General features: G+C 37.6%; 2 protein-coding genes across 2 annotated transcripts; one reads left to right on the forward strand and one right to left on the reverse strand.

Moving 5' to 3' along the window:
• The first annotated feature begins 2,945 nt into the window (after positions 1 to 2,945).
• Positions 2,946 to 9,660, forward strand: ap1s3a (adaptor related protein complex 1 subunit sigma 3a). Its single transcript, XM_073818226.1, has 5 exons — positions 2,946 to 3,076; positions 5,202 to 5,380; positions 6,662 to 6,770; positions 7,951 to 8,088; positions 8,362 to 9,660. The coding sequence occupies exons 1-5, from the start codon at positions 3,074 to 3,076 to the stop codon at positions 8,395 to 8,397; spliced, it is 465 nt and encodes a 154-aa protein (XP_073674327.1). The 5' UTR covers positions 2,946 to 3,073; the 3' UTR covers positions 8,398 to 9,660.
• Positions 9,661 to 10,110: 450 nt separating this feature from the next.
• On the reverse strand, positions 10,111 to 14,401 carry scg2a (secretogranin II a). Its single transcript, XM_073818225.1, has 2 exons — positions 14,283 to 14,401; positions 10,111 to 11,922 (listed from the first exon to the last, which is right to left on the reverse strand). Exon 2 carries the CDS (start codon positions 11,913 to 11,915, stop codon positions 10,197 to 10,199), a length of 1,719 nt encoding a protein of 572 aa, XP_073674326.1. The 5' UTR covers positions 11,916 to 11,922; positions 14,283 to 14,401; the 3' UTR covers positions 10,111 to 10,196.
• Between the last annotated feature and the right edge of the window lie 1,179 nt (positions 14,402 to 15,580).

Here is a 15,580-nt window from a genome sequence, read left to right on the forward strand (position 1 = left end):
GTAATGATTTTAAACTTTACGTATTCATCATTTGATACAGATCAGATCAGAATTTTGGAGTGGATTCACGAATCATTTGATTTAGATCCGGACATCAAATCGTGTATTGCGAATCAATTGGTTTGAGACTTCAAAGCAGGTTTGCAAATCATTTTATTTAGATCGAACTTCACGTATTGCGAATCATTTGATACAGATCAGGATTTTGGAGTGGGTTCACAAATCATTTGATTTAGATTGGAACTACAAGTATCGTGAATCATTTGATTTAGATCGAACTTCACATATTGCGAATCATTTGCTTTAGATCGGAACTGTTTCGTAAAACATTTAATTCAGATCAGGACTTGAAAACGCTTATCGGAACTTTGTGTATCATGAATAATTTGATTTAGATCAGGACTTAAAATCCCGTATTGCGAATCAATTGGTTCGGGACTTCGAAGCAGGTTTGCAAATCATTTGACTTAGATTGGAACTTCAAGTATCGTAAATCATTTGATTTAGATCAGGACTTCAAATCGTGTATTGCGAATCAATTGATTTATATCGGGACTTCAAATTGCGTATTGCGAATCAATTGGTTTGGGACTTCGGAGAGGGTTTCCAAATCATTTGATTTAGATCAAACTTCACGTATTGCAAATCATTTGATAAGATTGGGATTTTGGAGTGGGTTCACAAATCATTTGATTTAGATCGAACTTCAAATATCGCAAATCATTTGATTCAGATCGGGATTTCGGAGTATGTTCGGGAATCATTTGACTTAGATTGGAACTTCAAGTATCGTAAATCATTTGATTTAGATCAGGACTTCAAATTGCGTATTGCGAATCAATTGGTTTGGGACTTCGAAGCGGGTTTCCAAATCATTTGATTTAGATCGAACTTCACGTATTGCAAATCATTTGATAAGATTGGGATTTTGGAGTGGGTTCACAAATCATTTGATTTAGCTTAGGACTTCAAATCACGTATTGCGAATCAATTGATTTAGATCAGGACATCAAATCGTGTATTGCGAATCAATTGGTTTGGGACTTCGAAGCGGGTTTCCAAATCATTTGATTTAGTTCGAACTTCACGTATTGCAAATCATTTGATACAGATTGGGATTTTGGAGTGGGTTCACGAATCATTTGATTTAGATCAGGACTTCAAATCACGTATTGCAAATTAATTGGATCGGGACTTCGAAAGCAGGTCAGATCATTTGATTTAGATCGAACTTCACGTATCGCAAACCATTTAATTCAGATCGGGATTTCGGAACAGGTTCAGGAATCATTTGACTTAGATTTGAACTTCAAGTAATGTGAATCATTTGATTTAGATCGGGACTTCAAATTGTGTATCGCGAATCATTTGGTTTGGGACTTTCGGAGCAGGTTCTTGAATAATTTGATTTAGAACAGGACTTCAAATCACGTATTGCGAATCAATGGGTTCGGGACTTCGAAAGCAGGTCAGATCATTTGATTTAGATCGAACTTCACGTATCGCAAACCATTTAATTCAGATCGAGATTTCGGAGCAGGTTCAGGAATCATTTGACTTAGATTTGAACTTTAAGTAACGTAAATCATTTGATTTAGATCGGGACTTCAAATTGTGTATGGCGAATCATTTGGTTTGGGACTTCGGAGCAGGTTCGTGAATCATTTGATTTAGATCGGAACTTTGTGCATGGCGAATTATTTAATTTAGATCAGGACTTCAAATCAAGTATTGTGAATTAATTGGTTCGGGACTTCAAAGCGGGTTCGCAAATAATTTCATGGTTGAATGATACATGCTCCAAGTCCTGATCTGAAATGATTCGCAAATCATCTTTCAGATTGGGACCAAAGAGTATCGTGAATTTGATTTAGATCGGAACTTCTGTTTAACTTTTGGTTTAGTCAATAATCAAATTCAATATGCCGTTTTTTTCAGGCTTTCGTGCATGCCTTAAAACATTGTACATGTTATTAAACAAGTATTTGCATTTGTTTAGAATCATGTCGTGTACCCTACCCTGTCTGTGGCTAATGCTGCGTTCCAGGCAGGTTTTTGAGCTCATAAATCGCGACTTTAAATCAGGACTCACGACTTTGTAGCGTTCCAGGCAAGTTACGCCAAACTGCCTAAGCGCATTTATTATTATTACATTATTAATTTGTTTGCAACGTTATATTGTCCAAAAGTCTATTATTTCACTGTGTACCACTTGCATAAACACCACACCTGTAGGTATTGACATAGTGGTTTCGCGGGCTATGTCAAGTCAGAACTCGGAACTGGGAGTACATCGATCTAGTACTAGTTCACGAGTGGGAAATCACGGGTTTGACTGCCGTTCAGGTGCACTTTCACGGGTGGAAGGTTGGAAAAACACGAGTAACGGGTTGCCTGGAACGCGGCATAATTTAGTGAATTTCTGAGGTTTTCGCTTTTGGATAAACTTGGTTAGGCCTACACCCATATTGTAATTTTCTTTTTTCTTTTTTTTTTAAGAATAATCATCTAAAATATTTGCGATTTGCTATTGACAGCAGTGGTTTTTGAACAAAGTTGATAAAAGTGAGGAGATCTAACATTTGATATCAGTGTGTGAAACGTCGCATGATGGTATATGGTAGCCTAATAATAATACGGTAGAATAATAATCACAGGATTTTCCATAGGCGGCGATGAAACATATAAAACACTTTATATGTTTTGTTATAGGTGCTGTTGTTTTTGTTGGTTGGGGTCACAAGGGGGTTAGTCATACGAATTAATAATTGTCAAAACGTATTTTAAAATGTCTCAGGAGAATTTACTGGAGTGGAAAGTATGTCCTCGCTACACCTGACCAGGTAAAGGTGTGAAGCAGATGCAGACGCGCGCAGATCTCGGCCCCGCCCCCGCCGTCCGATCGCGCCTGTGATTGGTTCACACCTGTTCGCGAGCAGAAACACAACAACACCGGAGAGAGGTGAGACTGTCCCGGCTGAGCTGCTGGGACGCGCCTTTATCAACTGGACATGAACCCTTGCGCCGGTTCACGCAGGCTCGTTTAGGATCTGTGGGAGTCTGGAGTCTCAGGATGGTGAGGTCACGACTGTGCTCCTGCTGCTCCTCATGTATTGTTTTCTTGTTAATATCGCTACCGTTTTCTTGCGTTCAAATCACAAAGAGGTCAAAACTATTAAGACACGAATCCGAGTGTCAGACGGAGGTCAGATAGAGCTTTGTTTTTTCTCTTCTGTAGAGCTTCTGTCTGGGATCTATCCTTATATTTGACCCTTTGTTGTGTTTTACTGCACACACACACGCTGTTCTATTGCTGATAAGAGGGACATTTGTATTTCCTCGTGTCAAAAAGACAAAGGTGCATTTGTTGCTTTTATCTGTTTTCTTGGTTAAAAACATCAGTTTGCAGTTTCAGGTTCACACTGTAAGTGAGAAACACATGGATGTGTCTGTGTAAACTGTTTAATTTTAAGAGGTTATTGAGAGTAAAATAATTTATATAGTATTTTTTGGTCAAAAAAGCATAGGGTTTTATTTAGTCATGAGTTATAGTCATTGTATGCATTTGGTAGATGCATTAAAACAAGTAAACATTTTTGCAAAATGTGAGTTCCTTGCAATGCATAACTGTTTTTTAACCTGCTTTTTATATATTATCATCAATATTTTTTGGTTATAAAAATGCATATGAGTAGTATTTATTATATTAAGATAAGTTATTATAAATATAAAACTGGCCTGTTTGAGTTTATATATAATTGTAAAATATTGTTACATTATTTTATATAATATAAGTATTATTAAGGTTCTTATTACTCCTGAGTTTCTTTGGTTTTTCAGCATTTTTGTGTATTTGAACCCTTTCCAACAATGAATATGATTTTGAAATCCATCTTTTAAAACTGGGGACAACTGAGGGACTCATATGCAACTATTACAGAAGGTTCAAACACTCACTGATGCTCCAGAAGGAAACACAATGCATTAAGAGCTGGGGGTGAAAACTTTAGAACAGATGTACAGATGTGTACGTTTTTCTTATTTTTCTTTTTTTTTTTTCATTTAGTACTGCCCTTCAGAGGCTGCAGAAGATAGGTACATGTTTCCCAGAAGACAAAATCAGTTAAATTTACCCTGATCTTCAAATTCCAAACGTTTTCACCCCCGGCTCTTAATGCATGGTTTTTCCTTCTGAAGCATCAGTGAGCATTTGAACCTTCTGTAATAGTTGCATTTGAGTCCCTCAATTGTCCTCAGTGTGAAAAGAAGGATCTCAAAATCATACAGTCATTCCTGGAAAGGGTTCAAATACACAAAAATGCTGGAAAACCAAAAAATGACTTCAGAAAATGACTTTTACTGAAGAACAGCGGGCGTTTAACTGTTCAGGACAAACAAGGGACTCATGAACAACTAACACTAAACAAAAAAACACAGCTGTTGATCATTCAGGTAACAACACAGTATTGAGAATCAAGTGTATGTAAAGTTTTGAACGGGGTAATTTGTATAAATTCATCTATTGTTTTCTCTTGTGGACTATATGTAAACATCTTCTATGTGAAATATCTTATTCAGGACAGTGCTAAATAAACAATAACATGCATTTTGTATGATCCCTCTTATTTTGGTAATAGAATTAACATTTTGCAGATTCTGAATTTTTGACCTCAACTGTACAGTATATGCTTTATTAAGTAGTATAAGTAATTGCAATATTGGTTTAAGGTATGTTGTGTGTGTGTGTGTGTGTGTGTGTGTGTGTGTGTGTGTGTGTGTGTGTGTGTGTGTGTGTGTGTGTGTGTGTGTGTTTATGCGTTTGGTGGCAACAGCGTTGCAGGCTCTTGGCAACAGGCCTAAAATGTCAAACACAGATTCCCACTGGGGCCTCGGTGAGGAGTCTTACATTCACCACGGACTTTCTGTGTTTTTAGTGTATCTGTAAGATACTGACAGTGTGTTACTGGAAAGGTGTGTGTGTGTGCACACAGTTTCCCGTTATTATTCCTCCTAGTTATACTTTAACTGCGATAGTCCTGCGTTGTTTGACATTCTGATCATGACAAAGCATGTAGTATTTCACCTGTGTGTGTTTTGTGCTGTATAAAGGTCAAAAATTCACTTATCACTTTTCCAAAAGTATTTTAATGAAGCTTTCAGACACTTTCAGGAAATAAAATGAATTTGTGTCTCTGCTGTAGATGCGTTTCCTGCTGCTGTTCAGTCGTCAGGGGAAACTGCGGCTGCAGAAATGGTTCACGGCTCTCAGCGATCGTGACAAGAAGAAGATCATAAGAGACGTCACGCAAATGGTGCTGGCGCGGCCGCCCAAGGCCTGCAACTTCCTGCAGTGGAGGGATCTGAAAATCGTCTACAGGAGGTCAGAGGTCACTTTCTTATCGCATGTGCTTTCTGTAACTTTCCGACGCTGCCGCTCTCTCCCATAGAATAATTTCACTTGACTTTACACCCAAGTTAATGATCAGCCATCCAGCCCTAAAGCATTGTGGTGCATTTACAGTCGTCTTTCTAAATCTTTGCACATTAAAGTATCAGAGCAAACATTGTATTTGCCCATTATGCATTAGTGTTATTGCATTTCAGTTTGCATAATAGCAGTAGGGGTCAGTTATTTGAAATTGAGATTTATACATAATCTGAAAACTGAATACATAAGCTTTCCATTAATGTATTATTTGTGACCCTGGACCACAAAACCAGTCTTAAGTCGCTGGGGTATATTTGAAGCAATAGCCAAAAATACATTGTATGGGTCAAAATTATTGATTTTTCTTTTATGCCAAAAATCATTAGGAAATTAAGTAAAGATCATGTTCCATGAAGATTTTTTGTAAAATTCCTACTGTAAACATATCAAAATGTAATTTTTGATTAGTAATATGCATTGTTAAGAACTTAATTTGGACAACTTTAAAGGTGATTTTCTCAGTATTTAGATTTTTTTGCCCCCCTAGATTCCAGATGTATCTCAGCCAAATATTGTCCTATCCTAACAAACCATACATCAATAGAAAGCTTATTTATTGAGCTTTCATATGATGTATACATCTCAGTTTTGTAAAATTTAACCTTATGACTGGTTTTGTGGTCCAGGGTCACATTTGTTAGGATAGGACAACAATTTGAATATCTAAAATCTGAGGGTGCAAAAAAATCTAAATATTAAGAAGTTGTCCAAATGAAGTTCCTAGCAATGCATATTATTAATCAAAAATTGAGTCTGGATGTATTTATGGTAGGAAATGTACAAAATATCTTCATGGAACATGATCTTTACTTAATATCCTAATGGTTTTTGGCATAAAAGAAATATCAATAATTTTGACTCATGCATTGTATTTTTTGCTATTGCTACAAATATATCTGTGCTACTTAAGACTGGTTTTATGGTCCAGGGTCACCTATGATCCCATAGGAGAACTTTTGCTTGAAAGGTTTTCTTAGAAAACCGTATTCAACCAGTTCTTGATTAGAAGTTGTTCTGAAAAGTTGAAAATGTAAGAAAAGTAAGAAATGTGTATTTTTAGGACTGCACTGATCCCTGATCAGCCTATGATTGTGTGTGTTGTATGTAAAAACATTTAGTCATTCAGGGAAGCTCGAAACCCATTGACATTGACCTCTGACCTCTGTCCTACAGGTATGCGAGTCTGTATTTCTGTTGTGGTTTGGAACAAGATGAAAATGAGCTGCTCACACTGGAACTTCTGCACAGATACGTGGAGCTGCTGGATCAGTACTTTGGCAATGTAAGGTTAAAAAACAATAGTTTATTTAGAGTTTTTAAAGACATTCATACTTTTATTCAGCTAGGATGCATTAAATTGATCAAAAGTGACAGTTATAATGTAACAAAAGTTTTTTATTTCAAATAAATGCTGTTCTTTTGAATTCTCTATTCATCAAAGAATTTTGAAAAACAAACTTTAATAGTTTCCAGTAAATCAGCATATTAGAATGATTTCTGAAGGATCATGTGACTGGAATAAGAACTAAAAATTCAGCATTGAAATCACAGGAATAAATTACATTTTAAAATATATTTAAATAGAAAGCAGTTATTTTAAATAATAACATTATTTCAAAATTGTACTGTTTTTGGTCTATTTTGGATCAAATAAATGCAGGCTTGGTGAGCAGAAGAAATATTAAATATTTTACTTTTCAAAAACTTTTGACTTGTAGTGTATCATGGTTTCCATAAAAATATGAAGCAGTTTTCAGCATTAATAATAATTAGAAATGTTTCTTGAGCAGCAAATCAGTATATTAGAATGATTTCTGAAGGATCATGTGACTGGAATAATGACTAAAAATCAGTTTTGAAATCACAGGAATAAATTACATTTTAAAATATATTCAAATAGAAAGCAGTTATTTTAAATAATAAAAATATTTCAAAATTGTACTGTTTTTGCTCTACTTTTGAGCAAATAAATGCAGGCTTGGTGAGCAGAAGAGACTTTAAAAAAACTTGTTCAAAACTTTTGACTTGCAGTGTATCATGATTTTTACATAAAAAAATATGAAGCCGTTTTCAGCATTAATAATAATTAGAAATGTTTCTGGAGTAGCAAATCAGCATATTAGAATGATTTCTGAAGGATCATGCGACACTAAAGAAGTAATGATGCTGAAAATTCAGCTTTGATCACAGAAATAAATTACATTTGACAATATATTCACATAGAAAACAGTTATTTTAAATTATGATATTATCTCGCAATTTTGCTGTTCTCACTGTATTTTTGATCAAATAAATGCAGCCTTGGTGAGCAGATAAGACTTAAAAAGAATTAACAAATCTTCCCGACCTTGATCTTTTGAACAGTGTGGCATATATAGTTCAGAGTAATATTAGTCATCTTCTTGGTGTTTTCTAAATCTCATGAGTCATGTTTTTATGTTTTTGTCATACCTGTGTTGCAGGTGTGCGAATTAGACATTATTTTTAACTTTGAGAAGGCTTACTTTATTCTGGATGAGTTTGTTATTGGTGGAGAAGTGCAGGAAACATCCAAAGTGTCTGTGGCCAAATCAATGGAGGAAGCAGATTCTCTTCAGGAGGTGAAACACACACACACACACACACACACACACACACACACACACACACACACACACACACACACACACACAAGCTTGTTGAGGTGGTGATTCATCATGTTTTCACAGATGTGTTCGTACTACATGTACACAGCCTGATCTGGTCTGCTCCACTGTTTGTTTTTCAAATAAGCTATTACCTGAATGTTATAACCTCATGAATATATGTATGTAATACTTCCAGTGGTCAAATATAACCCAGAGACATTGTGTTTTGTCTTTATCCTTTGACAGACAATGGAGGAGTATTTAAACAAACCCACATACTGAAGAAACATCTTCAAGCCATCACTTCAGTCCTCAAAGACACAATAACAAAAACGTCATATGCTGAATGTATTTAATTGAGCTTTCATACAAAGTCACAACACTGAAATGGCAACACTGTGCATTAAGCATTTCAAACTATATTTGAGATAGTGGGAATACTATTATTCAATTATAGGATTTTAATATCAAATGTAGCACATTTGGTTTTAGACAATCAGGGAGAGTTACAGTCAGTATAGATGTGGCTGTCGACCACAAAACCAGTCTTAAGTAGCATGGGTATATTTGTAGCAATAGCACAAAAAAAAAAAACAAGAAACATTGAGTGGGTCAAAATTATATTTTTTCTTTTGTGCCAAATCATTAGGATATTAAGTAAATATCATGTTCCATGAAGAAATTTTGTAAATTTCCTTCCATAAATATATCAAAACTTAATTTTTGATTAGTGATATGCATTGCTAAGAATTTCATTTGGAACACTTTAAAGGTGATTTTCTCATTATTTAGATTTTTTTTGCACCCTCAGATTCTGGATTTTCAAATAGTTGCATCTCGGCCAATTATTGTCCTATCCTAACAAGCCATACATCAATGGAAAGATTCATCAGATTTTAGATGATGGATCTCAATTTCGAAAAATTAACCCTCAGACTGGTTTGGTGGTCCAGGGTCACATATATACTTATTATTCATCAAGGATGCATTAAATTGATCAAAAGTGAAAGTAAAAACATTTATAATGTTAAAAAGTTTGATATTTCAAATAAATGCATTTCTTGATTTCTGAACTCATTTTTGATCACATGACACTGACGGCTTGAGCAGTGATGCTGAAAATTCAGCTTTGCAGCACAGGAATAAATTACTTTTTAAAATGTATTCACATAGAAAATAGTTATTTTAAATTATAATATTATCTTGCAATTTTGCTGTTTTTACTGTATTTTCGATTAAATAAATACAGCCTTGGTGAGCCAATGAGACTTTCAAAAACATTAACAAATCTTCCCAACCATTATCTTTTGAACAGTATGCAGCCTTGGTGAGTAGTGTTTCACTAAACTGTAAAATTAGCCCTCTGGTTTTTGTCTCTTTGTCTCATTCAGTAACTCTCAGACAAATATCAGATTTAACTTAACTAACAGAAGAAATATTTAAAATATGAAAAGTGTTGCAAGGACTGGCCAAGCTGCCTACATAAATCTTTAATGTTTTTTTCATTATTAATATTATTAAATAATAAAATGCATTTTAAAAACAGTTTGAGAATGTTGTGAAAATTGTGAATTGTAGCATCAATACAGCTTATTCTATACATGCATTTAAATACATAACCAAATTTTTGTGAATGCAAATGCATTTTGGCTTGCACATGAAACAGAAACCGATTAAGATTTTTTTCTCATGCAAAGGCTGCAGAGGTTACTCGGCAGTGAGAGAAGCACTACACAGAGGACCATGTTGTGAACAAATGCTTTATTTACCTCTGCCATGTCACACATGACCTCATCACACGCACAAGATAGGCTATTGACTGACTGAAAACATTACTGGCGTCGATAAGAGGGAGAAAACCTGGGTGTGTTCATATGTCGAAGAGGTAACTAGCTTATTTACATTGTTCTATTGACTAAGAAACAAATTCATCGGTTTACTAAAATACTCTTTGTACAGAACAAGAAATGAGAAAAGCCGGAGCACTACATTGACTAAAGGCAATTGGGGGATATATTTGTTTCAAAATACTTTATTATATGACAAACTTCAAACAATGAGTATAATCGTTATCTACACATCTACATTTCAGGGACTGTTTTCGCCTCAGAGTCTGTTTCGTCAACGTCGTCGCTCTCCGGATCCAAATATCGAAGGATTTGCAGCATTGTGTTGTTGTCTAATCCTGTCGACACATTCTCATGATTCGCGGGTCTTTTTTCTCCCGCGCTTTTTTCGAAGTACTCGGGCTGATCCTCCTCACGTGCACGTCTCTGTCCATGTGCAAACATTTCCGACGCTAGGTAATTAGCAAGTTCGTCTTCCTCGCCGGCAGTGTCGTCATAATCATCCCTGCTGGTTTCCCTCTCGTAGTATCTTGGCATTTTCGGTTGCGTTTGTCTGTGGTTTTGTTGTACTGCGTTTATCAGCTCAAGGATGGTCATTATGTCCTGGGCGACTGATGTCTCAAGCGGCCGCCGGTGAGGTGCTGCGGCGAAGGTCTTGTGTGCATTTACATACGAAGTACGTGGCTTTGTACGTGACTTCTCATTTTGGAGAAGCTCAAGCACTTCCTCCGGTGGGATTCCTAGCTTCTGTGAGATTTTGATTATCTTGGACAATGCACTGGGCATGGGCTTAACTTCCCTCTCCTCCTTGTCATCCTCTTCTTCATCTTCATCTACGTCTTCATCCACATCTTTTTTTTCTACCTCTCGGTCACTTTCTTGCTCGCTCTTACTAGCCTCTTGTCGTTTCTGCTGCTCCTGCTCTTGCTTTTCTAGGATCTGCAGAAGATAGTAGTCCATGAGCTTTGCGATGTCCTCAGGCTCTTCCTCTTTTCCTCTCTGGAACCAATCAGGTTGGTTAGATCTTTTGACCTCGTCGTCTTCCTCATCCTCCTCTTGCTCATCATCCTCAAGGTTGCGATTAAACCCATGCCTCTCTCTTTCTTCTTCTTCTGTCTCTGTTTGTTCCTCCAGAGGTGCCCATTCATCAGTTCCCATAATGTCCTCCAGGACCATCTTCCTCTGCCTGTACAAGTCATTATCATCATCTTCATCCTCACGTTTGCTGTTGGCCTTAGTTGTTGAGATTCCACTCAGTTCCTCAAACACAGACTGAAGCGTTGCCAGCTTCTGAGGTGTGTACTGTTCTTCTGCATTCTCGTTGGTACGTTTGAGAGGCTGCTCCTGATCTTCTTCATCCTCAAAGATAAGTGGGAACTTTCGTTGTTGCCTCCGGCTATCTGGATTGGTCCACGAGGTCCTTCCGTAATTCTCAACCGAAGGTTTCACTTCTAGTTGTTCCTTTGCTCTTGGGAAGGGGTGGACAGTATATCGAGGTTGAGATGGTGTGAAGACCTTCTGAGAGGTTTTCTGAGGCACCATGTGTTCCTCGGTCTGTTGTAGTGTGGTAAGCACCGCTTGCAGCAACTCTTGAGCTTTATCTTTCTCTTCCTCGCTTTCGTCCATGCCTCTATCCATTCGGGCAGGAGCTGCCAGTTGTAGCATGGAGCGAACGCTCTCCATATCATCTGAAGTGTCTTGCTGGCGCTCGTCTTCAGGTGGGGTTCTCTGGCTGAGGCTTTGGATGTAGCGTAGGGCTCTGAGCATCTCGGCACTTGGAGAAGGACGCATCTGGGATGCAGGTCCGTAAGAGGCGGGTTCACTTCCGCTCAGACGATGCTCTCTTAGCGTGGCTGCTTGAATTCCACAAATGAGGGAAAGGAATAGGGGTAGAAGAAGGATTGAGGGGAGGACGAACACCCCTGTTGCGTAGCATCGAGATGATGACGACATGTTTTACCTGAGAGAGGGAGGAAGGGAAAGAAGAGAGATGGTGAGTCAGATAGTTTTTCATGACAAAGGTACAAAAGCTTTCACTGAAGTGGTACCCTTTCAAAACAGGCACAGAATGTACCATTTGTAACCCTGGGACTACAAAACCAGTCATAAGGTTCAATAATTGGAATTGCTCAGTTTCTTCTTCTTCAAAATGAATCTTTGAGGGCCTAAACATGCTTGAAAATTCATGAAACTTTGCACACGTGCCAGAAATGGAGAAAATTGACATCTGATATGGGTTTCAGAAATGAGTGTGGCAAAGTGGCTTGATAGCGCAACCAAAAAAATTTAAATGACGTGCCCCTTAATGTTTCACATACAATACGAAATTCAGAAGACACATGTAACACATCAATACCAACAAAAAAGTCACCAGGTACGAAGTCCGAAACCCAACAGAAAGTCTGTTATTTAAAATTTTCTGACATTTCCTGACGTGGTATTTAACATACTCCTCCTAGAGATATAAACAGATCAATACCACATTTGGTCAATGTAATCTAAAGCCCTTTGTGGTGTTAAATTGCGAAGATCTTGAGTTTTCGTTAAAGAGCGTGTTCATGGCAGTCTGACAAACTTCGAAATTTCGCCATGAAATAGGAAGTTAGTCCTGGCCTGAACACATCTAAAGGCAAATATTCAGTTATAACCATAGCGCCATGTTGGCAACAGGTCATGTTTTACACTAATTCAAACATAACATGTTTAATCTACACCAAACTTCATATGTTTGGTCAAAGTCCTGGATTGAAGACATTTGCATGTAAATATTCAGTTATAGTCATAGCGCCACCGGCTGGAAGTTAAGAACATATAAATGACTGACATATTCCTCCTATATTTACCACTTTGAATGCAAATTGTTCACCGTTCACTGTTTTCCTGAGGCCACCGGGTGCAACGCTGCTTGCAGCTTTAATTAAAAAATGTTTTTTTTTTTTACAAATTTTATACATCATCTTAAGGCTTTCCATTGGTGTATGGTTTTGTTAGTATAGGGCAATATTTGGCTGAGATACACTTATTTGAAAATCTGCAATCAGAGGGTGCAAAAAAAAAAATCTAAATATTGAGAAAATCACCTTTAAAGTTGTCCAAATGAAGCTCTTAGCAATGCATATTACTAATCAGATATTGAGTTTATATATAATTTACAAAATATCTTAACAGGAACATGATCTTAACTTAATATCCTAATGATTTTTTTCATAAAAATTGTTAACTGATAAATTTAACCCATACAATGAATTGTTGGCTATTGCTACAAATATACTGATGCAACTTAGGACTGGTTTTGTTGTCCAGGGTCACATTTAGGTACCATTTTGAGGTACAAAGGTGTACCTTTAATAATAATAAAAAAAAAAGATGATAGCTTTTGTACTTTTTTTTGCAACAGATAGATATGTTTGCGCTTACAATTTCATGCATATTGATTGTTCTGTCATCAGTTACTCATTCCAAACCTGTAGTCAAGTCAACCTGGAAGTGTTGTTTTGGACCCCATTGACTTCCAATGTATAGGCAAAAATTTTGTTCAAAATCCCTTCTTCTGTATTCCACAGAAGCCATACAGGTTTGGAATTACATGAGCATGATTAAATGATGACAGAATAGTTATTTCCAGATTACCTACTCCTTTATCTTCCTACAAAGACCTACCCTTGATCACTTATTGCTGTCTTGTTTACAATGCTTAATTGACCACCGCAGGTCTCGCTCTGTTTGTATCTCTCTCTCTCTTTCTGACATCTGTTGAAAGCCTGTTGATGAGTGTTTGCGGAGCACTCTGAGAGCCTGCGCTGAAAATCTCATTAGTTTCTAAATTGCTGCCGCGACTAAATGAGTCATACCCCGTTGCTACGGGAGACCGTGCGAGGATCCGCACTGCTGTCGAACCGCAAAGTGCCGTCAAACGGAGAGGAGGAGAAAGCCCCGGAGCACGACATCCTGCTTACTTCAATCTGTTAGATGTTTATACGTATTTTTAAATAGGAAAATAGTAGGCAGAACTTCAACTTGGACATTTTCCGTTAGGTTTTTACCAAGTTTGCTTTTAATTTACATTTTGTACAATTTAAAATTAACACAGATGAGTTTTAAAATAACAGTTAAACGAGAATTTTTAAATTGAGAATGTTTTTTTTTCATATTAGAGAAGGTCAAACTAATTAAACCCGTTTTTATTTTCAACTCACGGTTGCGCGCAGCAGGTTGCTGATATATAAAACAAAGAGTCCAAACGCGTTTCTAAAGAGATAAACCTGTCGTAAGTGATGTATTCCGTTCTAAATGAGTGTTCCAAAGCAAAAACCTTCTTACCTTTGCTTTCGGTCTGTTTTAACGGGGAGTCGTGAGTGCGTTGCGCATCGCTCTCGGTGTGTTTATGGCTGAGCAGCACCGAGCGCGGAGTCTCTCTCTCGTCAGCACCGCGGACAGCTCCTCCCGTTATAAGAGACGCCACCTGATTCGTGCGTCACTGAAACAACATACGCAAAAGGGGCCACACATGCACACACACACATACACATGCACTCCAGACAATTCAAGGTTATTTATTTGGAATGCAAACTTAAAATGAGTGGTTTCATGCATGCATAACCTTGAATTCGTCTTATTATTATACATGGCAGCTAAGTGCAATGAACTTTCACTATGGCTTAAGTTTGATTTTATTTCAAAATCATCAATTTTGCATTTTTTAGTGGTAACCATGGCAATTTTTTGTAAGGAAGCACAAGAGAGCCTCTGATTAGAGGTTTCGGTGCCAAAAGGCCCCTTGTGAAGACAAAACCCACTCATTATGACCTTCTCTCTTCATACGAAGTAGAAGCTCTTGAGTTTGAATGTGATATTATGATAAAAAATGAGTTCTGATACATCGCCTAGAATGCTCTCGTTAGCTCGTTGTGCCAAAAGAACATATAATCATATAATCCTTTAAGCATATTGAAAATGAGGTAGGCTAAGCTGAAAGCATCATGGGCACACATGCGTCTCTTATGGCTGTGAGTTTCTGGTCTTGTTGATTTGACTTCATCTGTAAAGCGTCTGGCGAGCGATGAGTCACCAGCGGAGAGCTGCAGAGGAGGGGAGAGACGTGTGAGACGGGGACTGACGGAGAGGGAGACAGGAGTGGAGTTGGTGTTTTGATGGGAAGTGACATGGCGTGTGTCTGGGACGGGGTTGGCCGCCGTTGGCTCTGGTTCTGGGTGGCTGGCGGCTGGTTTTCTGAAGTGAGCGTGTGTTTGGCAGTGTGTCAGGAGCCAGTAGGAGGGAGATCTCCGTTCATTCAGAAATGCGCTCTGCTGCTGTGGGTGGCCGACTAGCATTCACAGCCTCATTCAAAACCTCTCTGAGTATCGAAACACACACACAGAGAGTTCAGCGTGATGGTGCTCACTATATCAAAGCTACAACCAAGCATTTATTCTCTTCTCATCTCATCTTTTTCATCACATCAATTCTTTCCTATCCTGACTTCCTCTCTTCGTTTCTCCTAGTTTGTTTTCTATCATCTCTTCTCCTCTTTCCTGTTGTTTTCTCATTTCTAATCCCAGATCGCCTGTTTATCTTCTCATCTCATCGCTTCTCTCTTCTCATTTCATCTCTTTTTTCGT

This window comes from Garra rufa, chromosome 14, assembly GCF_049309525.1.
Source record: "Garra rufa chromosome 14, GarRuf1.0, whole genome shotgun sequence".
Lineage (NCBI taxonomy): Eukaryota > Metazoa > Chordata > Actinopteri > Cypriniformes > Cyprinidae > Garra > Garra rufa.